This window comes from Zonotrichia leucophrys, unplaced genomic scaffold (genome assembly GCF_028769735.1).
Source record: "Zonotrichia leucophrys gambelii isolate GWCS_2022_RI unplaced genomic scaffold, RI_Zleu_2.0 Scaffold_311_61846, whole genome shotgun sequence".
In the NCBI taxonomy this organism is placed as follows: Eukaryota; Metazoa; Chordata; class Aves; order Passeriformes; family Passerellidae; genus Zonotrichia; species Zonotrichia leucophrys.
The window spans coordinates 30,245-44,893 of NW_026992516.1; the positions used below are offsets into that span (position 1 = coordinate 30,245).

The window sequence follows — 14,649 nt, forward strand, 5'->3', positions numbered from 1 at the left end:
AAAAAATGGGAAAAAATTGGGAAAAAATGGGAAAAAATTGGGAAAAATTGGGAAAAAATTGGGGAAAAAATTGGGGAAAAAATGGGAAAAAATGGGGAAAAAATGGGAAAAAAATTGGGAAAAAACGGGGAAAAAATGGGAAAAAATGGGAAAAAATGGGGAAAAATCGGGGAAAAAATGGGGAAAAAAATTGGGAAAAAATGGGGAAAAAAATTGGGAAAAAATTGGGAAAAAACGGGAAAAAATGGGAAAAAATGGGGAAAAAATGGGGAAAAAATGGGAAAAAATTGGGAAAAATGGGAGAAAAATTGGGAAAAAATTGGGAAAAATGGGAGAAAATCGGGGAAAAATTGGGAAAAAAATGGGAAAAAATCGGGAAAAAATGGGAAAAAATTGGGAAAAATTCAGGGCAATGGAAAAAAAAAAGGAGAAAAAGAGAAAGAATTGGGGAAAAAAATGGGAAAAAATCAGAAAAAAAATGAGAGGAAAATGGGAAAGAATTGTGAGAAAATCGCAATAAATTGGAGAAAATGGGGAAGAACTGGAGAAAAATAGGCAAAAATAGGGGAAATTTCCATTTTTGAAATAATTGGAGAAAAATGGGGAAAAAATTGGGAAAATCCCAGAAAATTCCTGGAGCTGGGAAAGAGGGAGAGCCCAAAAGGGAAAAACAGAAATAAATAAATTGGGAAAAAATGGAATTAAAGAAGAAAAACCTTGGAAATCAAGAAAGAAAAATCCAATTTAGGGGGAAAAGTGGAAATAAAGAGGGGAAAATTGGAATTTAAGGAGGAAAATGGAATTAAAGGGGAAAAAAACTGAATTAAAGGGGGAAAACCTTGAAAGTCAGGCGGGAAAAATGGAATTGAAATGGGAAAGAAATTAAATTTGAATGAAAAAAAAAGGATTTTAAATGGGGGAAAAATGGAATTAAAATAGGGAAAAAATGGATTTTAAAGGGAAAAAATGGATTTTAAATGGGGAAAAATGGAATTAAAACAGGGAAAAATGGATTTTAAATGGGATAAAAATGGAATTAAAACAGGGAAAAAAATGGATTTTAAATGGGAAAAAAATGGTATTAAAATGGGAAAGAAATTAAATTTAAGTGGAAAAAAAAAGGATTTTAAATGGGGGAAAAATGGAATTAAAATAGGGAAAAAAATGGATTTTAAATGGAAAAAAATTGAATTTAAATGGGGAAAAAAATGGAAATAAAACAGGGAAAAAATGGATTTTAAATAGGAAAAAAAATGGAATTTAAATGGGGAAAAAAATGGAATTAAAACAGGGAAAAGTGGATTTCAAATGGGAAAAAAAAGGAATTAAAATGGGAAAGAAATTAAATTTAAGCGGAAAGAAAATGGATTTTAAATGGAACAAAATGGAATTAAAATGGGGAAGAAATTAAATTTAAGTGGAAAAAAAAAAGGATTTTAAATGGGGGAAAAATGGAATTAAAATAGGGAAAAAAAAATGGATTTTAGAAGGAAAAAAATTGAATTTAAATGGGATAAAAATGGAATTAAAATAGGAAAAAAATGGATTTTAAAGGGGAAAAAAGTAAATTAAAGTGGAAAACCCAGAATTGAGGGAAAACCTCGGGAAAAAGGAGAAACCGGGGAGGGGGGAGGGGGGGGCGCTCACCTGGGCGGGCTGCGGGGGGGGGAGGGGCGGGGCCGCTTTCCCGGGGGGCGGGCCGCCTTGCCGGGGCGGGCCGGGGGGGGGGCCCGGCCCGGGGGCGGGGCCTGAGAACGGCGGCGGCTTCGGGGCCTCGGCGGCGGCAACGGCGGCACCTGCGGGAAAAACGGGGAATGACGGGAATTACGGGAAATAATGGGAAATTGGGGGAAACTGGGAAATTGGGAACGGGGAATAACGGGGGAAAACGGGAAACTGGGGGAAAACGGAAATTGGGAACGGGAATAACGGGGAATAACGGGGAATTAGGATAAAACGGGAAATTGGGGGAAAACAGGAAATTTGGAACGGGGAATAATGGGGAATAACGGGGAATAACGGGAAATAATGGGAAATAACGGGGAATTGGGAACGGGGAATAACGGGGAATAACGGGGAATAAATAACGGGAAATTGGGGGAAAACGGGAAATTGGGAACGGGGAATAACAGGAAACTGGGGGAAACGGGGAATAACCGGGGTGAAACGGGAAAATTGGGGTAAAATGGGAAATTGGGATAAAACGGGAAATTGGGAACAGGGAATAACGGGGAATAACGGGAAATTGGGAACGGGGAATAACCGGGTGAAACGGGAAAATTGGGAAACTGGGATAAAACAGGAAAACTAGGATAAAACGGGAAATTGGGAACGGGGAATAACGGGAAATAACGGGGAATAGGGAACGGGGAATAACCTGGCTGAAACGGGAAATTGGAAAATTGGGATAAAATGGGAAATTGGGAACGGGTGAAACGGGAAATTGGGAACGGGGAATGACCGGGGTGAAACGGGAAATTTGGAATGGGAAATAATGGGAGTGAAACGGGAAATTGGGGATAAAACCGGGGAATTAGGGATGGGAAATTGGGGGTGGGAAAGGGAAATGGGAAATTGGGACATTGGGATTTCGGGATTTCAGGATTTTGGGGTCCCGCACCCACCTGTGGCCGGGCCGGGCGCTGCCGGGACATTGGGACATTGGGATTTCGGGATTTTGGCACATGGGGATTTCGGGATTTTGGGATTTTGGGACATTGGGATTTCGGGATTTTGGGGTCCCAGACCCACCTGCGGCCGGGCCGGGCGCTGCCGGGACATTGGGACATTGGGATTTCGGGACATTGGGATTTCGGGACATGGGGATTTCAGGACATTGGGATTTCGGGATTTTGGCACATTGGGAATTCGGGATTTCGGGAATTTAGGACATTGGGATTTGGTATTTCGGGGTTCCAGACCCACCTGTGGCCGGGCCGGGCGCTGCCGGGGCATTGGGACATTGGGATTTCGGGATTTCGGGATTTTGGGACATTGGGATTTGGTATTCTGGGGTTCCAGACCCACCTGTGGCCGGGCTGGGCGCTGCCGGGACATTGGGACATGGGGATTTCAGGACATTGGGATTTCAGGATTTTGGGATTTCGGGATTTTGGCACATTGGGATTTCAGGGTTTCAGGGATTTCAGGATTTCGGGGATCCAGACCCACCTGCGGCCGGGCCGGGCGCTGCCGGGGCATTGGGACATTGGGAATTTGGGACACTGGGATTTCGGGATTTTGGGACATTGGGAATTTGGGATTTCAAGATTTTGGGGTCCAGCACCCACCTGTGGCCGGGCCGGGCGCTGCCGGGGCATTGGGACATGGGGATTTCGGGACATTGGGATTTCGGGATTTTGGGAATTTGGGATTTCAGGATTTCGGGGTTCCAGACCCACCTGTGGCTGGGCCGGGCGCTGCCGGGACATTGGGACATGGGGATTTTGGGACATTGGGATTTCAGGATTTCGGGATTTTGGGATTTCGGGATTTTGGGATTTCGGGATTTTGGGTTCCACACCCACCTGCAGCCGGGCCGGGCGCTGCCGGGACATTGGGATTTCGGGATTTCGGGATTTTGGGACATTGGGATTTTGGGACATTGGGATTTTGGGATTTTGGGGATTCGGGATTTCAGGATTTCGGGGATTTTGGGATTTCGGGATCCAGCACCCACCTGCAGCCGGGCCGGGCGCTGCCGGGGCCGCCGGCACCAGGACGGGAGCGGCCGCGGGCGGGAACGGGGCCGGGCTGGACGGGGGCGGCTTCGGCTGCAGCAGCAGCGCCGGCGGCACCTGGACGGCAAAACCCATCGGGAACGGGGCCAAAAAACCCCAAATTCCATAAGGAACAGGACCAAAAACCCCAAATTCCATAAGGAATGGACCCAGAAATCCCAAATTCCATAAAGAATGGACCCTAAAAACCCCAAATCCCATAAAGAATGGACCCAAAAACCTCAAATTCCATCAGGAACAGGACCAAAAATCCCAAAACCCATCGGGAACGGGGCCAAAAACACCAAATCCTGACGGATTCCCAGAAATCCCAGCCCTAAAAACCCCAAATCCCATAAGGAATGGGACCAAAAACCCCAAATCCCCTCAGGAACGGGGCCAAAAACACCAAATCCTGTCAGGAACGGCTCTAACACCCCAAATCCAGTAAATGGTCCTAAAAACCTCAAATCCTGTCAGGAACAGACCCTAAAAACCTTAAATTCTGAGAGAACGGCCCTAAAAACCCCCAGATACTGTCAGGAATGGACCCAAACCCCCAAATTCCATTAAACGGCCCTAAAAATCCCAAATCCTGTCAGGAATGGGACCAAAAACCCCAAATCCCATAAAGAATGGACCCAAAAACCCCAAATTCCATCAAGAATGGACCCAAAAACCCCAAATGCCCTCAGGAACGGGGCCAAAAACACCAAATCCTGACAGATTCCCAGAAATCCCAGCCCTAAAAACCCCAAATCCCGTCAGAATGGACCCAGAAACCACAAATCCCCTCAGGAACGGGGCCAAAAACCCCAAATCCCGTCAGGAATGGACCCAAAATCCCCAAATCCCCTCAGGAACGGGACCAAAACACCAAATACCGAGAGAATGGCCCCAAAAACCCCAAATTCCATAAGGAATGGACCCAAAAACCCCAAATCCTGTCACAATATCCCCAAATCCCATCAGGAACGGGACCAAAATCCCAAATCCCATAAGGAATGGACCCAGAAATCCCAAATCCCAAGAGAATTGCCCTAAAAATCCCAAATCCCATAAGGAATGGACCCAAAACCCCAAATCCCCTCAGGAATGGACCAAAAACCCCAAATCCCAAGAGAATTGCCCTAAAAATCCCAAATCCCATCAGGAACAAACCCAAAACCCCAAATCCCCTCAGGAACGGGACCAAAACACCAAATTCCATTAGAATGGACCCAAAACCCCAAATTCCATAAGGAATGGACCCAGAAATCCCAAATTCTGTCAGAATGGACCCAAAAACCCCAAATCCCATAAGGAATGGACCCAAAAATCCCAAATTCCATCAGGAACGGGACCAAAAACCCCAAATTCCATAAGGAACGGGAGCAAAACCCACAAATCCCATAAGGAATGGACCCAAAACCCCAAATCCCATAAGGAATGGACCCAAAACCTCAAATTCCATAAGGAATGGACCCAAAAATCCCAAATCCTGTCAGGAACGGCCCTAAAACCCCAAATCCATGAAATGGCCCTAAAAACCTCAAATCCTGTCAGAACAGCCCCAAAAATCCCAAATCCTGTCACAATGTCCCCAAATCCTGTCAGGAACAGACCCAAAATCCCAAATCCTGAGAGAACGGACCCTAAAACCCCAAATCCCAAGAAAATGGACCCAAAATCCCAAATCCCGTCAGGAACGGACCCAGAAACCCCAAATTCCATAAGAAATGGATCCCAAACTCCAAATCCCAATCTCAGAATAAATCCCCAGAAATCCCAATGAAACCCCCATAAATCCCCATAAATCTCAATAAATCCCCAATAAATCCCAATAAACTCCCAACAAATCCCAATAAATCTCAATAAACTCCAAAGAACACCCAATAAACCCTAATAAACCCTAATAAATCTCAATGAACTCCCAATAAACTCCAATAAATCCCAATAAATCTCAATAAACTCCCAACAAATCCCAATAAATCTCAATAAATGCCCAATAAACCCTAATAGATCTCAATGAACTCCCAATAAATCTCAATAAATCTCAATGAACTCCCAAGAAATCCCAATTAACTCCCAAAAAAACTCAATAAAACCCAATAAATTCCAATAAATCCTACTAAATCCCAATAAATCCCAATAAACTCCCAAAAAAACTCAATAAATCCCCAATAAATCCCAAATAAATCTCAATAAATCCCCAATAAATCCTAATAAATCTCAATAAATCTCAAGGAACTCCCAATAAACTCTCAATAAATCCCAATAAATCCCAATAAATCTCAAAGAACTCCCAATAAATCCCCAATAAACCCCAATAAATCCCGAATTTCCCCTCACCTGCTGCAGGAACATGGGCACGCCGTCCTGCCCCATCACGGCCGTCGCCGTTGTTGCCGTGCCCGTCGTTCCCAGCAGGATTTTATCAATAAATTCCCAATAAATCCCCAATAAACCCCAATAAATCCCAATAAATCCCCAATAAATCCCAACAAATCCCAATAAATCCTTATAAATCTCAATAAATCCCAATAAATCCTAAAAAATCTCCAATAAATCTCTATAAATCTCAATAATTCCCAATAAATCCTAATAAATCTCAATAAATCTCAATAAACTCCCAATAAATCCCCAATAAACGCCAATAAATCTCAATAAATCCCCAATAAATCTCAATAAATCCCAATAAATCCCCAATAAATCTCAATAAATCTCAATAAATCCCAATAAATCCCAATAAATCCCCAATAAATCCCAATAAATCCCCAATAAACCCCAATAAATCCCAATAAATCCCAATAAATCCCAATAAAACCCAATAAATCCCAATAAAATCCCAATAAAATTCCCGAATTTCCCCTCACCTGCTGCAGGAACATGGGCACGCCGTCCTGCCCCATCACGGCCGTTGCCGTCGCCGTTCCCGTTGTCGTTCCCAGCAGGATTTTCTCGGGGCTGGCGGCCAGGCCGGGGCTGGGCTGGGCCTGGCTGGGGGCGGGGCTTGGCGGCACCGGCCCCGCCCCCGTCCCCGCCCCCTGCCCCGTCCCCGCGGGCTGAGCGGCGCTACCGGAACCGGAACCGGAAGTGGAACCGGAGGCGGAACCGGATCCCGCCTCAGCACCGGGGCTACCAGCGGCCGCCGGGACGTTGACGGCGGCACCCAAACCCTCGCCCAGCACGGCCACAGGGCTGGCCAGCGTCACGCCCTGGATCACCGTGGGCGCCGCCGGTGCTGCCGCCGCCGAACCGGGGCTGGGCAAGGGCCCGGCCAACGACACCGGCATCTGGAAAAGCGCGGGCGCCGGCTGGCCCGGCTGCAGCTGGATGGGCGCCGCCGACAGGATGTGCGCCGGGCCCAGGTTCAGCTGCCCGGCCAGGTTCTGGTTGAGCAGCTGCGCCGGCAGCGCGGGGTTGGCCAGGAGCTGCGCGGTGGCGGCACCGGCGGCGCCTTGACCGGCGATGATGTGAGCTTGGCCGGCCCCCGGTAACAACGGGGCCCCGACGCCGGCCGGCAGCGCCGACAGCGGCTGCGGTAACGGCACGGCCGAGGCGCCGGCCAGCTGGCCCGGCAGTAAAAACTGGTTCTGGCCCTGGAAGGGCTGCGCCGGGATGACGATGGAGCCGCCCTGGTTGAGCACGTGCACACTCATGCCCTTGCCCAGCGCCGGCGGCTGCGGCGGCTGCGGCGGCTTGAAGACGTTGGGCGGGAAGCCCTGGAGCACCACGTTGGGCGCGGCCTTGCCGGCCATGAAGGTCAGGTTCTGCTGCGCCTTTGCCGGCGCCTCGGGCAGCGCCAGCGCCCCGCTGGTGGCAAAGGGCTTGGGCGAGATCTGGTAGAGCTTCTGCTGCAGCACGCCGGCCGGCTTGGGCTGGATGGGCGTGGGCGTGCGGTGGATGATGACGTTGGGCGCCGGCACCAAGGAGCCGCCCAGGCCCGAGGTGACCGTGAGCGGCTGCGCCGACGCCGCCGAGACGCCGCCGAACACGGAGCTGCCGTTGAGCGTGGTGGTGGCGGCCACGGCCGGGAGGCTTTTCTGGATCACCAATCCCGCTCCTTGCGCCGCCGCTGACTCCGGTTGGGCGATATAACCGCCCACGGCCGCCACCGGCGCCGGCTTGGCCAGCAGCTGCGGCGCCGCCGGCTGGTTGATGGCCATCACCTGCTGGCCCACCACCTGGATGGGGCCCAGCCCCAGCGCGCCGCCGGGGCTGCCGTTGGGCAGGCCGGGCAGGTTGGGCAGCGGCTGGATGGTGACGTTGCCCAGCCCCACCTGCTGCAGGAAGGGCTGCACGCTGATGGCTTTGTTCACCACGTCCGCCGGCGGCTGCACCAAGGCTTGGGGCGCCGCCAGCACGGCCGGCGGCTGCAGCCCCAGCAGGTCGGCGCCGCCCGAGAAGATCTGCGGCGTGCCGTCGGCCGCCTGCACCACCGGCTGCAGCGCCGGCAGCTGGAAGGAGCCCAGGTCCAGCTCGGCCTCGGCCTCCAGCGTCTGCTCGGTGATGTTGGCCTCCTGCAGGCTCTGCTGCAGGATGTCGCACGGCTGCTCGGCGCCCGCGCCGGCGCCGCCCGGCGAGCCCAGGATGTCATCCTCCAGGAAGTCCAGGTCCACGCTGGCCGGCGGCGCGCTGGGCTCCGAGCTCAGAGGGTTCCCCGAGGCCTCCTGGCTGTGGAGCTGCCGGGATGGGAAAGGGGGCGGGGTTAGATGGAGGCGGGGCTTGAAGGGGTGGGGGACCCAATGGAGCTCAATGGGACCCAAAAGAACCCAACAGAACCCAATGGAGATCAATGGAGATCAATGGAACCCAATGTAACAAAGAAGAACCCAAGAGAACCCAACCAAACTCAACAGAACCCAATGGAGTTCAATGGAGTTCAATGGAGATCAATGGAACCCAATGAAGCTCAACAGAACCCAACGTAACCAAGGAGAACCCAAGAGAACCCAACCAAACTCAACAGAACCCAATGGAGTTCAATGGAGATCAATGGAACCCAATGGAACCCAATGGAGCTCAGAGGGTTCCCCGAGGCCTCCTGGCCATGGAGCTGAGGGGACGGGAAAGGGGGCGGGGTTAGATGGAGGCGGGGCTTGAGGGACCCAATGGAGATCAACGGAAGCCAACTGAGCTCATCAGAACCCAATGGAGATCAATGAAACTCAAAGGAACCCAATGGAACCCAATGGAGCTCAATGGAGTTCAATGGAGATCAATGGAACCCAATGGAGCTCAACAGAACCCAACGTAACCAAGGAGAACTCAACAGAACCCAATGGAGATGAATGGAACTCAATGGAACCCAATGGAACCCAACAGAGCTCAGAGGGTTCCCCGAGGCCTCCTGGCCGTGGAGCTGCGGGGACGGGAAAGGGGGCGGGGTTAGATGGAGGCGGGGCTTGAAGGGGTGGGAGACCCAATGGAGCTCAATGGAACCCAATGGAGCTCAATGGAGTTCAATGGAACCCAACAGAACCCAATGGAGCTCAATGGAGATCAATGGAACCCAACAGAACCCAATGGAACCCAATGGAGTTCAATGGAGCTCAATGGAACCCAATGGAGCTCAACAGAACCCAACGTAACCAAGGAGAACCCAACAGAACCCAACGAAACTCAACAGAACCCAATGGAGTTCAATGGAGATCAATGGAACCCAATGGAGTTCAATGGAGTTCCATGGAGATCAATGGAACCCAATGGAGATCAACGGAACCCAACGTAACCAAGGAGAACCCAACAGAACCCAACCAAACTCAACAGAACCCAATGGAGATGAATGGAACCCAATGGAGTTCAATGGAGCTCAGAGGGCTCCCCGAGGCCTCCTGGCCGTGCAGCTGCGGGGATGGGAAAGGGGGCAGGGCTTGAAGGAGTGGGAGACCCAATGGAACCCAATGGAGGTCAATGGAGCTCAAAAGAACCCAACAGAACCCAATGGAGCACAACAGAACCCAACAGAACCAAAGAGAACCCAACCGAACCCAACCCAACGGAACCCAATGGAACCCAATGGAGCTCAATGGAACCCAATGGAACCCAATGGAGTTCAATGGAGCTCAGAGGGTTCCTCGAGGCCCTGGCCGTGGAGCTGCGGGGACGGGAAAGGGGGCGGGGTTAGATGGAGGCGGGGCTTGAAGGGGTGGGAGACCCAATGGAGCTCAATGGAACCCAATGGAGGTCAATGGAACTCAACAGAACCCAATGGAGTTCAATGGAGATCAATGGAACCCAATGGAGCTCAACAGAACCCAACGTAACCAAGGAGAACCCAAGAGAACCCAACCAAACTCAACAGAACCCAATGGAGATGAATGGAATTCAACTGAACCCAATGGAACCCAATGGAACCCAATGGATCTCAATGGAGCTCAGAGGGTTCCCCGAGGCCTCCTGGCCGTGGAGCTGCGGGGATGGGAAAGGGGGTGGGGTTAGATGGGGGGTGGGGGACCCAATGGAACCCAACAGAACCCAACTGAGCTGAACAGAGTTCAGTGCAACCCAATGAAGTTCAATGGAGATCAATGGAACCCAATGGAACCCAATGGAGCTCAATGGGACCCAATCAAACCCAATGGAGCTCAACGAAACTCAATGGAACTCAATAGAGCTCAATGGAGATCAAAGGAACCCAATGGAACCCAATCAATCCCAATGGAGCTCAAAAGAACTCAACAGAACCCAATGGAGCTCAATGGGACCTACTGAGCTCCATGGAACCCAACAGAACCCAACCAAACTCAACAGAGCTCAACAGAACCCAATGGAGATCCATGAAACTTAATGGAACCCAATGGAGATCAATGAAACCCAATGGAGCCCAATGGAGATCAACGGAGCTCAGCTGAACCCAATAGAACTCAACGGAGATCAATGGAACTCAATGGAACCCAATCAAACCCAATGGAGCTCAACAGAACCCAACTGAGCTGAACAGAGTTCAATGGAACACAATAGAGCTCAAAGGAGATCAATGGAACTCAATGGGATCCAATCAAACCCAACGGAGCTCAATGGGACCCAACAGAACCCAACCAAACTCTACAGAACCCAATGGAGATCAATGGAACCCAATCAAACCCAATAGAGCTCAATGGAGATCAATGGAACCCAACAGAACCCAATGGAGATCCATGGAACCCAATGGAACCCAACGGAACCCAATGGAACCCAACCGGATTTCCCCCCAAATTCCAGGGTATTTTCCCGGGAAATCTGGGAGGCTTCGCCCCCAAAATCCAGGGAATTGCCCCCAAAATCTGGGAGGGTTTTCCCATGAAATCCGGGGGATTTTCCCCAAAATCCAGGGGGTCTTCCTGGGAAATTTGGAGAGGTTTTCCCATGAAATCTGAGGGGGTTTTGCCCCAAAATCTGAGAAGTTTTCCCAGAAAATTTTGGGAGTTTTCATGGGAAATCTTGGGGATTTTCCCCGTAAACTTGGGGAGCTTTTCCTGGGAAATCTGAGGTTTTTGCCCCAAAATGTAGGGAATTTTCCCAGGAAATTTTGGGGCTTTTCCCGGGAAATCTTGGGAAATTTTCCCCATAAATTTGCAGAGCTTTTCTTTGGAAATCTGAGGGGGTTTTCCCCCAAAAACTGGGGAATTTTCCCAGGAAATTTTGGGGATTTTCCCCCAAAATTTGGAGAGGTTTTCCCGGGAAATCTGAGGGGGTTTTGCCCCAAAATCTGGGGAATTTTCCCAGGAAATTTTGTGAGTTTTTCCTAGGAAATCTTGGGAAATTTTCCCCGTAAATTTGGGGAGCTTTTCCTGGGAAATCTGAGGTTTTTGCCCCAAAATCTGGGGAATTTTCCCAGGAAATTTTGGGGATTTTTCCCGTAAATTTGGGGAGCTTTTCCTGGGAAATCTTGAGGGGTTTTTGCCCCAAAATCTGGGGAATTTTCCCAGGAAATTTTGTGAGTTTTTCCTAGGAAATCTTGGGAAATTTTCCCCGTAAATTTGGGGAGCTTTTCCTGGGAAATCTGAGGGGGTTTTGCCCCAAAATCTGGGGAATTTTCCCAGGAAATTTTGGGGATTTTCCCTGTAAATTTGGAGAGGTTTTCCTGGGAAATCTTGAGGGGTTTTTGCCCCAAAATCTGGGCAATTTTCCCAGGAAATTTTGGGGATTTTCCCCGTAAATTTTGGGAGCTTTTCCTGGGAAATCTGAGGGGGTTTTGCCCCAAAATCTGAGAAGTTTTCCCAGAAAATTTTGGGAGTTTTCATGGGAAATCTTGGGAAATTTTCCCCATAAATTTGGGGAGGTTTTCCCGGGAAATCTGAGGGGGTTTTGCCCCAAAATCTGGGGAATTTTCCCAGGAAATTTTGGGGATTTTCCCTGTAAATTTGGGGAGGTTTTCCCGGGAAATCTGAGGGGGTTTTGCCCCAAAATCTGGGGAATTTTCCCAGGAAATTTTGTGGGTTTTTCCTAGGAAATCTGGGGGATTTTGCCCCAAAACCCAGAGGGTTTTCCCAGGAAATTCGGAGTTTTTTTCCCGGGAATTTTGGGGAGATTTTGGGGAAAAAGGGGGAGAGCAGAGGCCGCACCCACCCCGGCCCCCTCGAAGAAGGCGCTGGCGGCGTCGCCGGAGTTGTCCAGGAGATCATCGCTGTCAATCTGCAACAAAAACGGGGAAATTACTGCAAATTCTGGGAAAAAACGGGGAAAAAATGGGGGGAAATGGGGGGGAAAATACGGGGGGGAAACGGGAAAATATGGGGGGAAAATGGAGAAAAAATGAGAAAAACAAGAGGGGAAAATAGGAGGAAAAATGGGTGGAAAAATAGGGAAAAATGGGGAAGAAATAAAGACGAAATGGGAGGCAAAAAATGGGATAAAAATCAGGGAAAATGGGGGAAAAATGTGGGGAAAAATGGGGGGAAAATGGGGGGGAAATGGGGAAAATATGGGGGGAAAATGGGGAAAAAATGGGGAAAACAAGGGGGGAAAATAGGGGGAAAAAGGGGTGGAAAAATAGGGAAAAATGAGGAAGAAATAAAGAAGAAATTGGAGAAGAAAATGGGAAAAATATGGGGAAAAATAGAGAAAAAATGAGGAAAACAAGGGGGAAAAATGGGGGGGAAAATGGGGAAAAAATGGGAAAAAATGGGGGAAAAAAAGGAAAAATATGGGGGAAAATATGGGGGGAAAATATGGGGGGAAAATGGGAAAATATGGGGGGAAAATGAGGGGGGAAATGGGGAAAATGGACAAGAAATGAGAAAAACAAGAGGGGAAAATAGGAGGAAAAATGGGTGGGAAAAATAGGGAAAAATGGGGAAAAATAAAGATGAAATGGGAGGGAAAAAATGGGATAAAAATCAGGGAAAATGGGGAAGAAATGAGGAAGAAATGGGAGGGGAAAATGGGGGAAAAATACGGGAAAATTAGGGGAAAAAATGGGATAAAAATCAGGGAAAATGGGGAAGAAATGAGGAAGAAATGGGAGGGGAAAATTAGGGAAAAAAGGGATAAAAATCAGGGAAAATGAGGAAGAAAAAAAGAAGAAATGGGAAGGGAAAAGGGGAGAAAAATACAGGAAAATTAGGGGAAAAAATGGGATAAAAATCAGGGAAAATGGGGAAGAAATAAAGAAGAAATGGGAAGGTAAAATTAAGGAAAAAAATGGAATAAAAATCAGGGAAAATGGGGAAGAAATAAGGAAGAAATGGGAAGGGAAAATGGGGGAAAAATATGGGAAAATTAGGGAAAAAATACGGGAAAATTAGGGGAAAATAGTGGGATAAAAATCAGGGAAAATGGGGAAGAAATAAAGAAGAAATGGGAGAGGAAAATGAGGGAAAAAATAGGGGAAAATTAGGGAAAAAATGGGATAAAAATCAGGGAAAAGTGGGGGAAAAATTGGGAAAACAAGGGGAAAAATGGGGAACATAGGGGAAAATGAAAAGAATGGAAAAATGGGGGGAAATCGGGAAAAAATTGGGGAGGAAATTGGGGACAAAACGAGAAAAAATGGGGGAATTTTTAAAAGGAAAAATAGGAATTTTTTAATGGAAAAAATGGGTTTTTTTGGGTGGAAAAATGGGAATTTTTAATGGAAAATAATGGGATTTTTAATGGAAAAATGGGAATTTTTAATGGAAAATAATGGGGTTTTTAATGGAAAAATGGGATTTTTTTGGATGGAAAAATGGGAATTTTTTAGGAAAAAGGAGGGGATTAGGAAAATTGGTGGTTTTGAATGAAAAATGGGAATTTTTGGAGGTTTTGGGGCGCTCACCTTCTCGGATCCATGGAGGAAATCGTTCAGGGCCTGCGGATCGCTGGGGACAGAGGGGGCGGAGCCTCAGCCAGGAATTCCGGGAAAATTCGGGATTTTCCAAAAATTCCCTTTTTTGGGACCATTTCCCTCCAGGTTTTTTATCCATTTCCCTCCTTATTTTGGGACCATTTCCCTCTATTTTCCCCATTTTTCTCTCTTTTTTGGGACCATTTTCCTCCATTTTTTGGGGTGATTTTCCTCCGTTTTTTGGGGTGATTTTCCTCCGTTTTTTATCCATTTCCCTCCTTATTTTGGGGTGATTTCCCTCCTTTTTTGGGGTGATTTTCCTCCTTTTTTTGCACCATTTCTCTCTTATTTTTGAGGCATTTCCCACCCATTTTACACCACTTTTCCCCCTTTTTTAGGGCCATTTTCCCCCCTTTTTCCCCCTTTCTGACCCTTTTTTTTGCCCATTTTTTGCCCCTTTCCTCCCCATTTTTTTACAATTTTCCCCATTTCCTGCCCATTTTTTTCACCATTTCCCTCCTTTTTTTGGGGGTTATTTCCCACCTTTTTTTTCCCTTTCTGACCCTTTTTTAGACAATTTTCCTCCCTTTTTTGCCTATTTCCCTCCCATTTTTTTACAATTTTCCCCCCATTTTTTTACCATTTCCCTCCCTTTTTTCGCTATTTCTCCCCATTTTTTCCCATCTTTTTCCCATTTTT

At 48.2% G+C, this 14,649-nt stretch overlaps 1 protein-coding gene across 1 annotated transcript in view; it reads right to left on the minus strand.

Moving 5' to 3' along the window:
• The window catches only part of LOC135441497 (BRD4-interacting chromatin-remodeling complex-associated protein-like), a 33,453-nt gene that overhangs the window by 11,490 nt on the left and 7,314 nt on the right, over positions 1-14,649 (minus strand). The window contains 5 exon segments of the mRNA XM_064701051.1: positions 1,648-1,796; positions 3,680-3,797; positions 6,575-8,383; positions 12,252-12,317; positions 13,942-13,984. Of these exon segments, the coding sequence (XP_064557121.1) occupies positions 1,648-1,796; positions 3,680-3,797; positions 6,575-8,383; positions 12,252-12,317; positions 13,942-13,984 (2,185 nt within the window).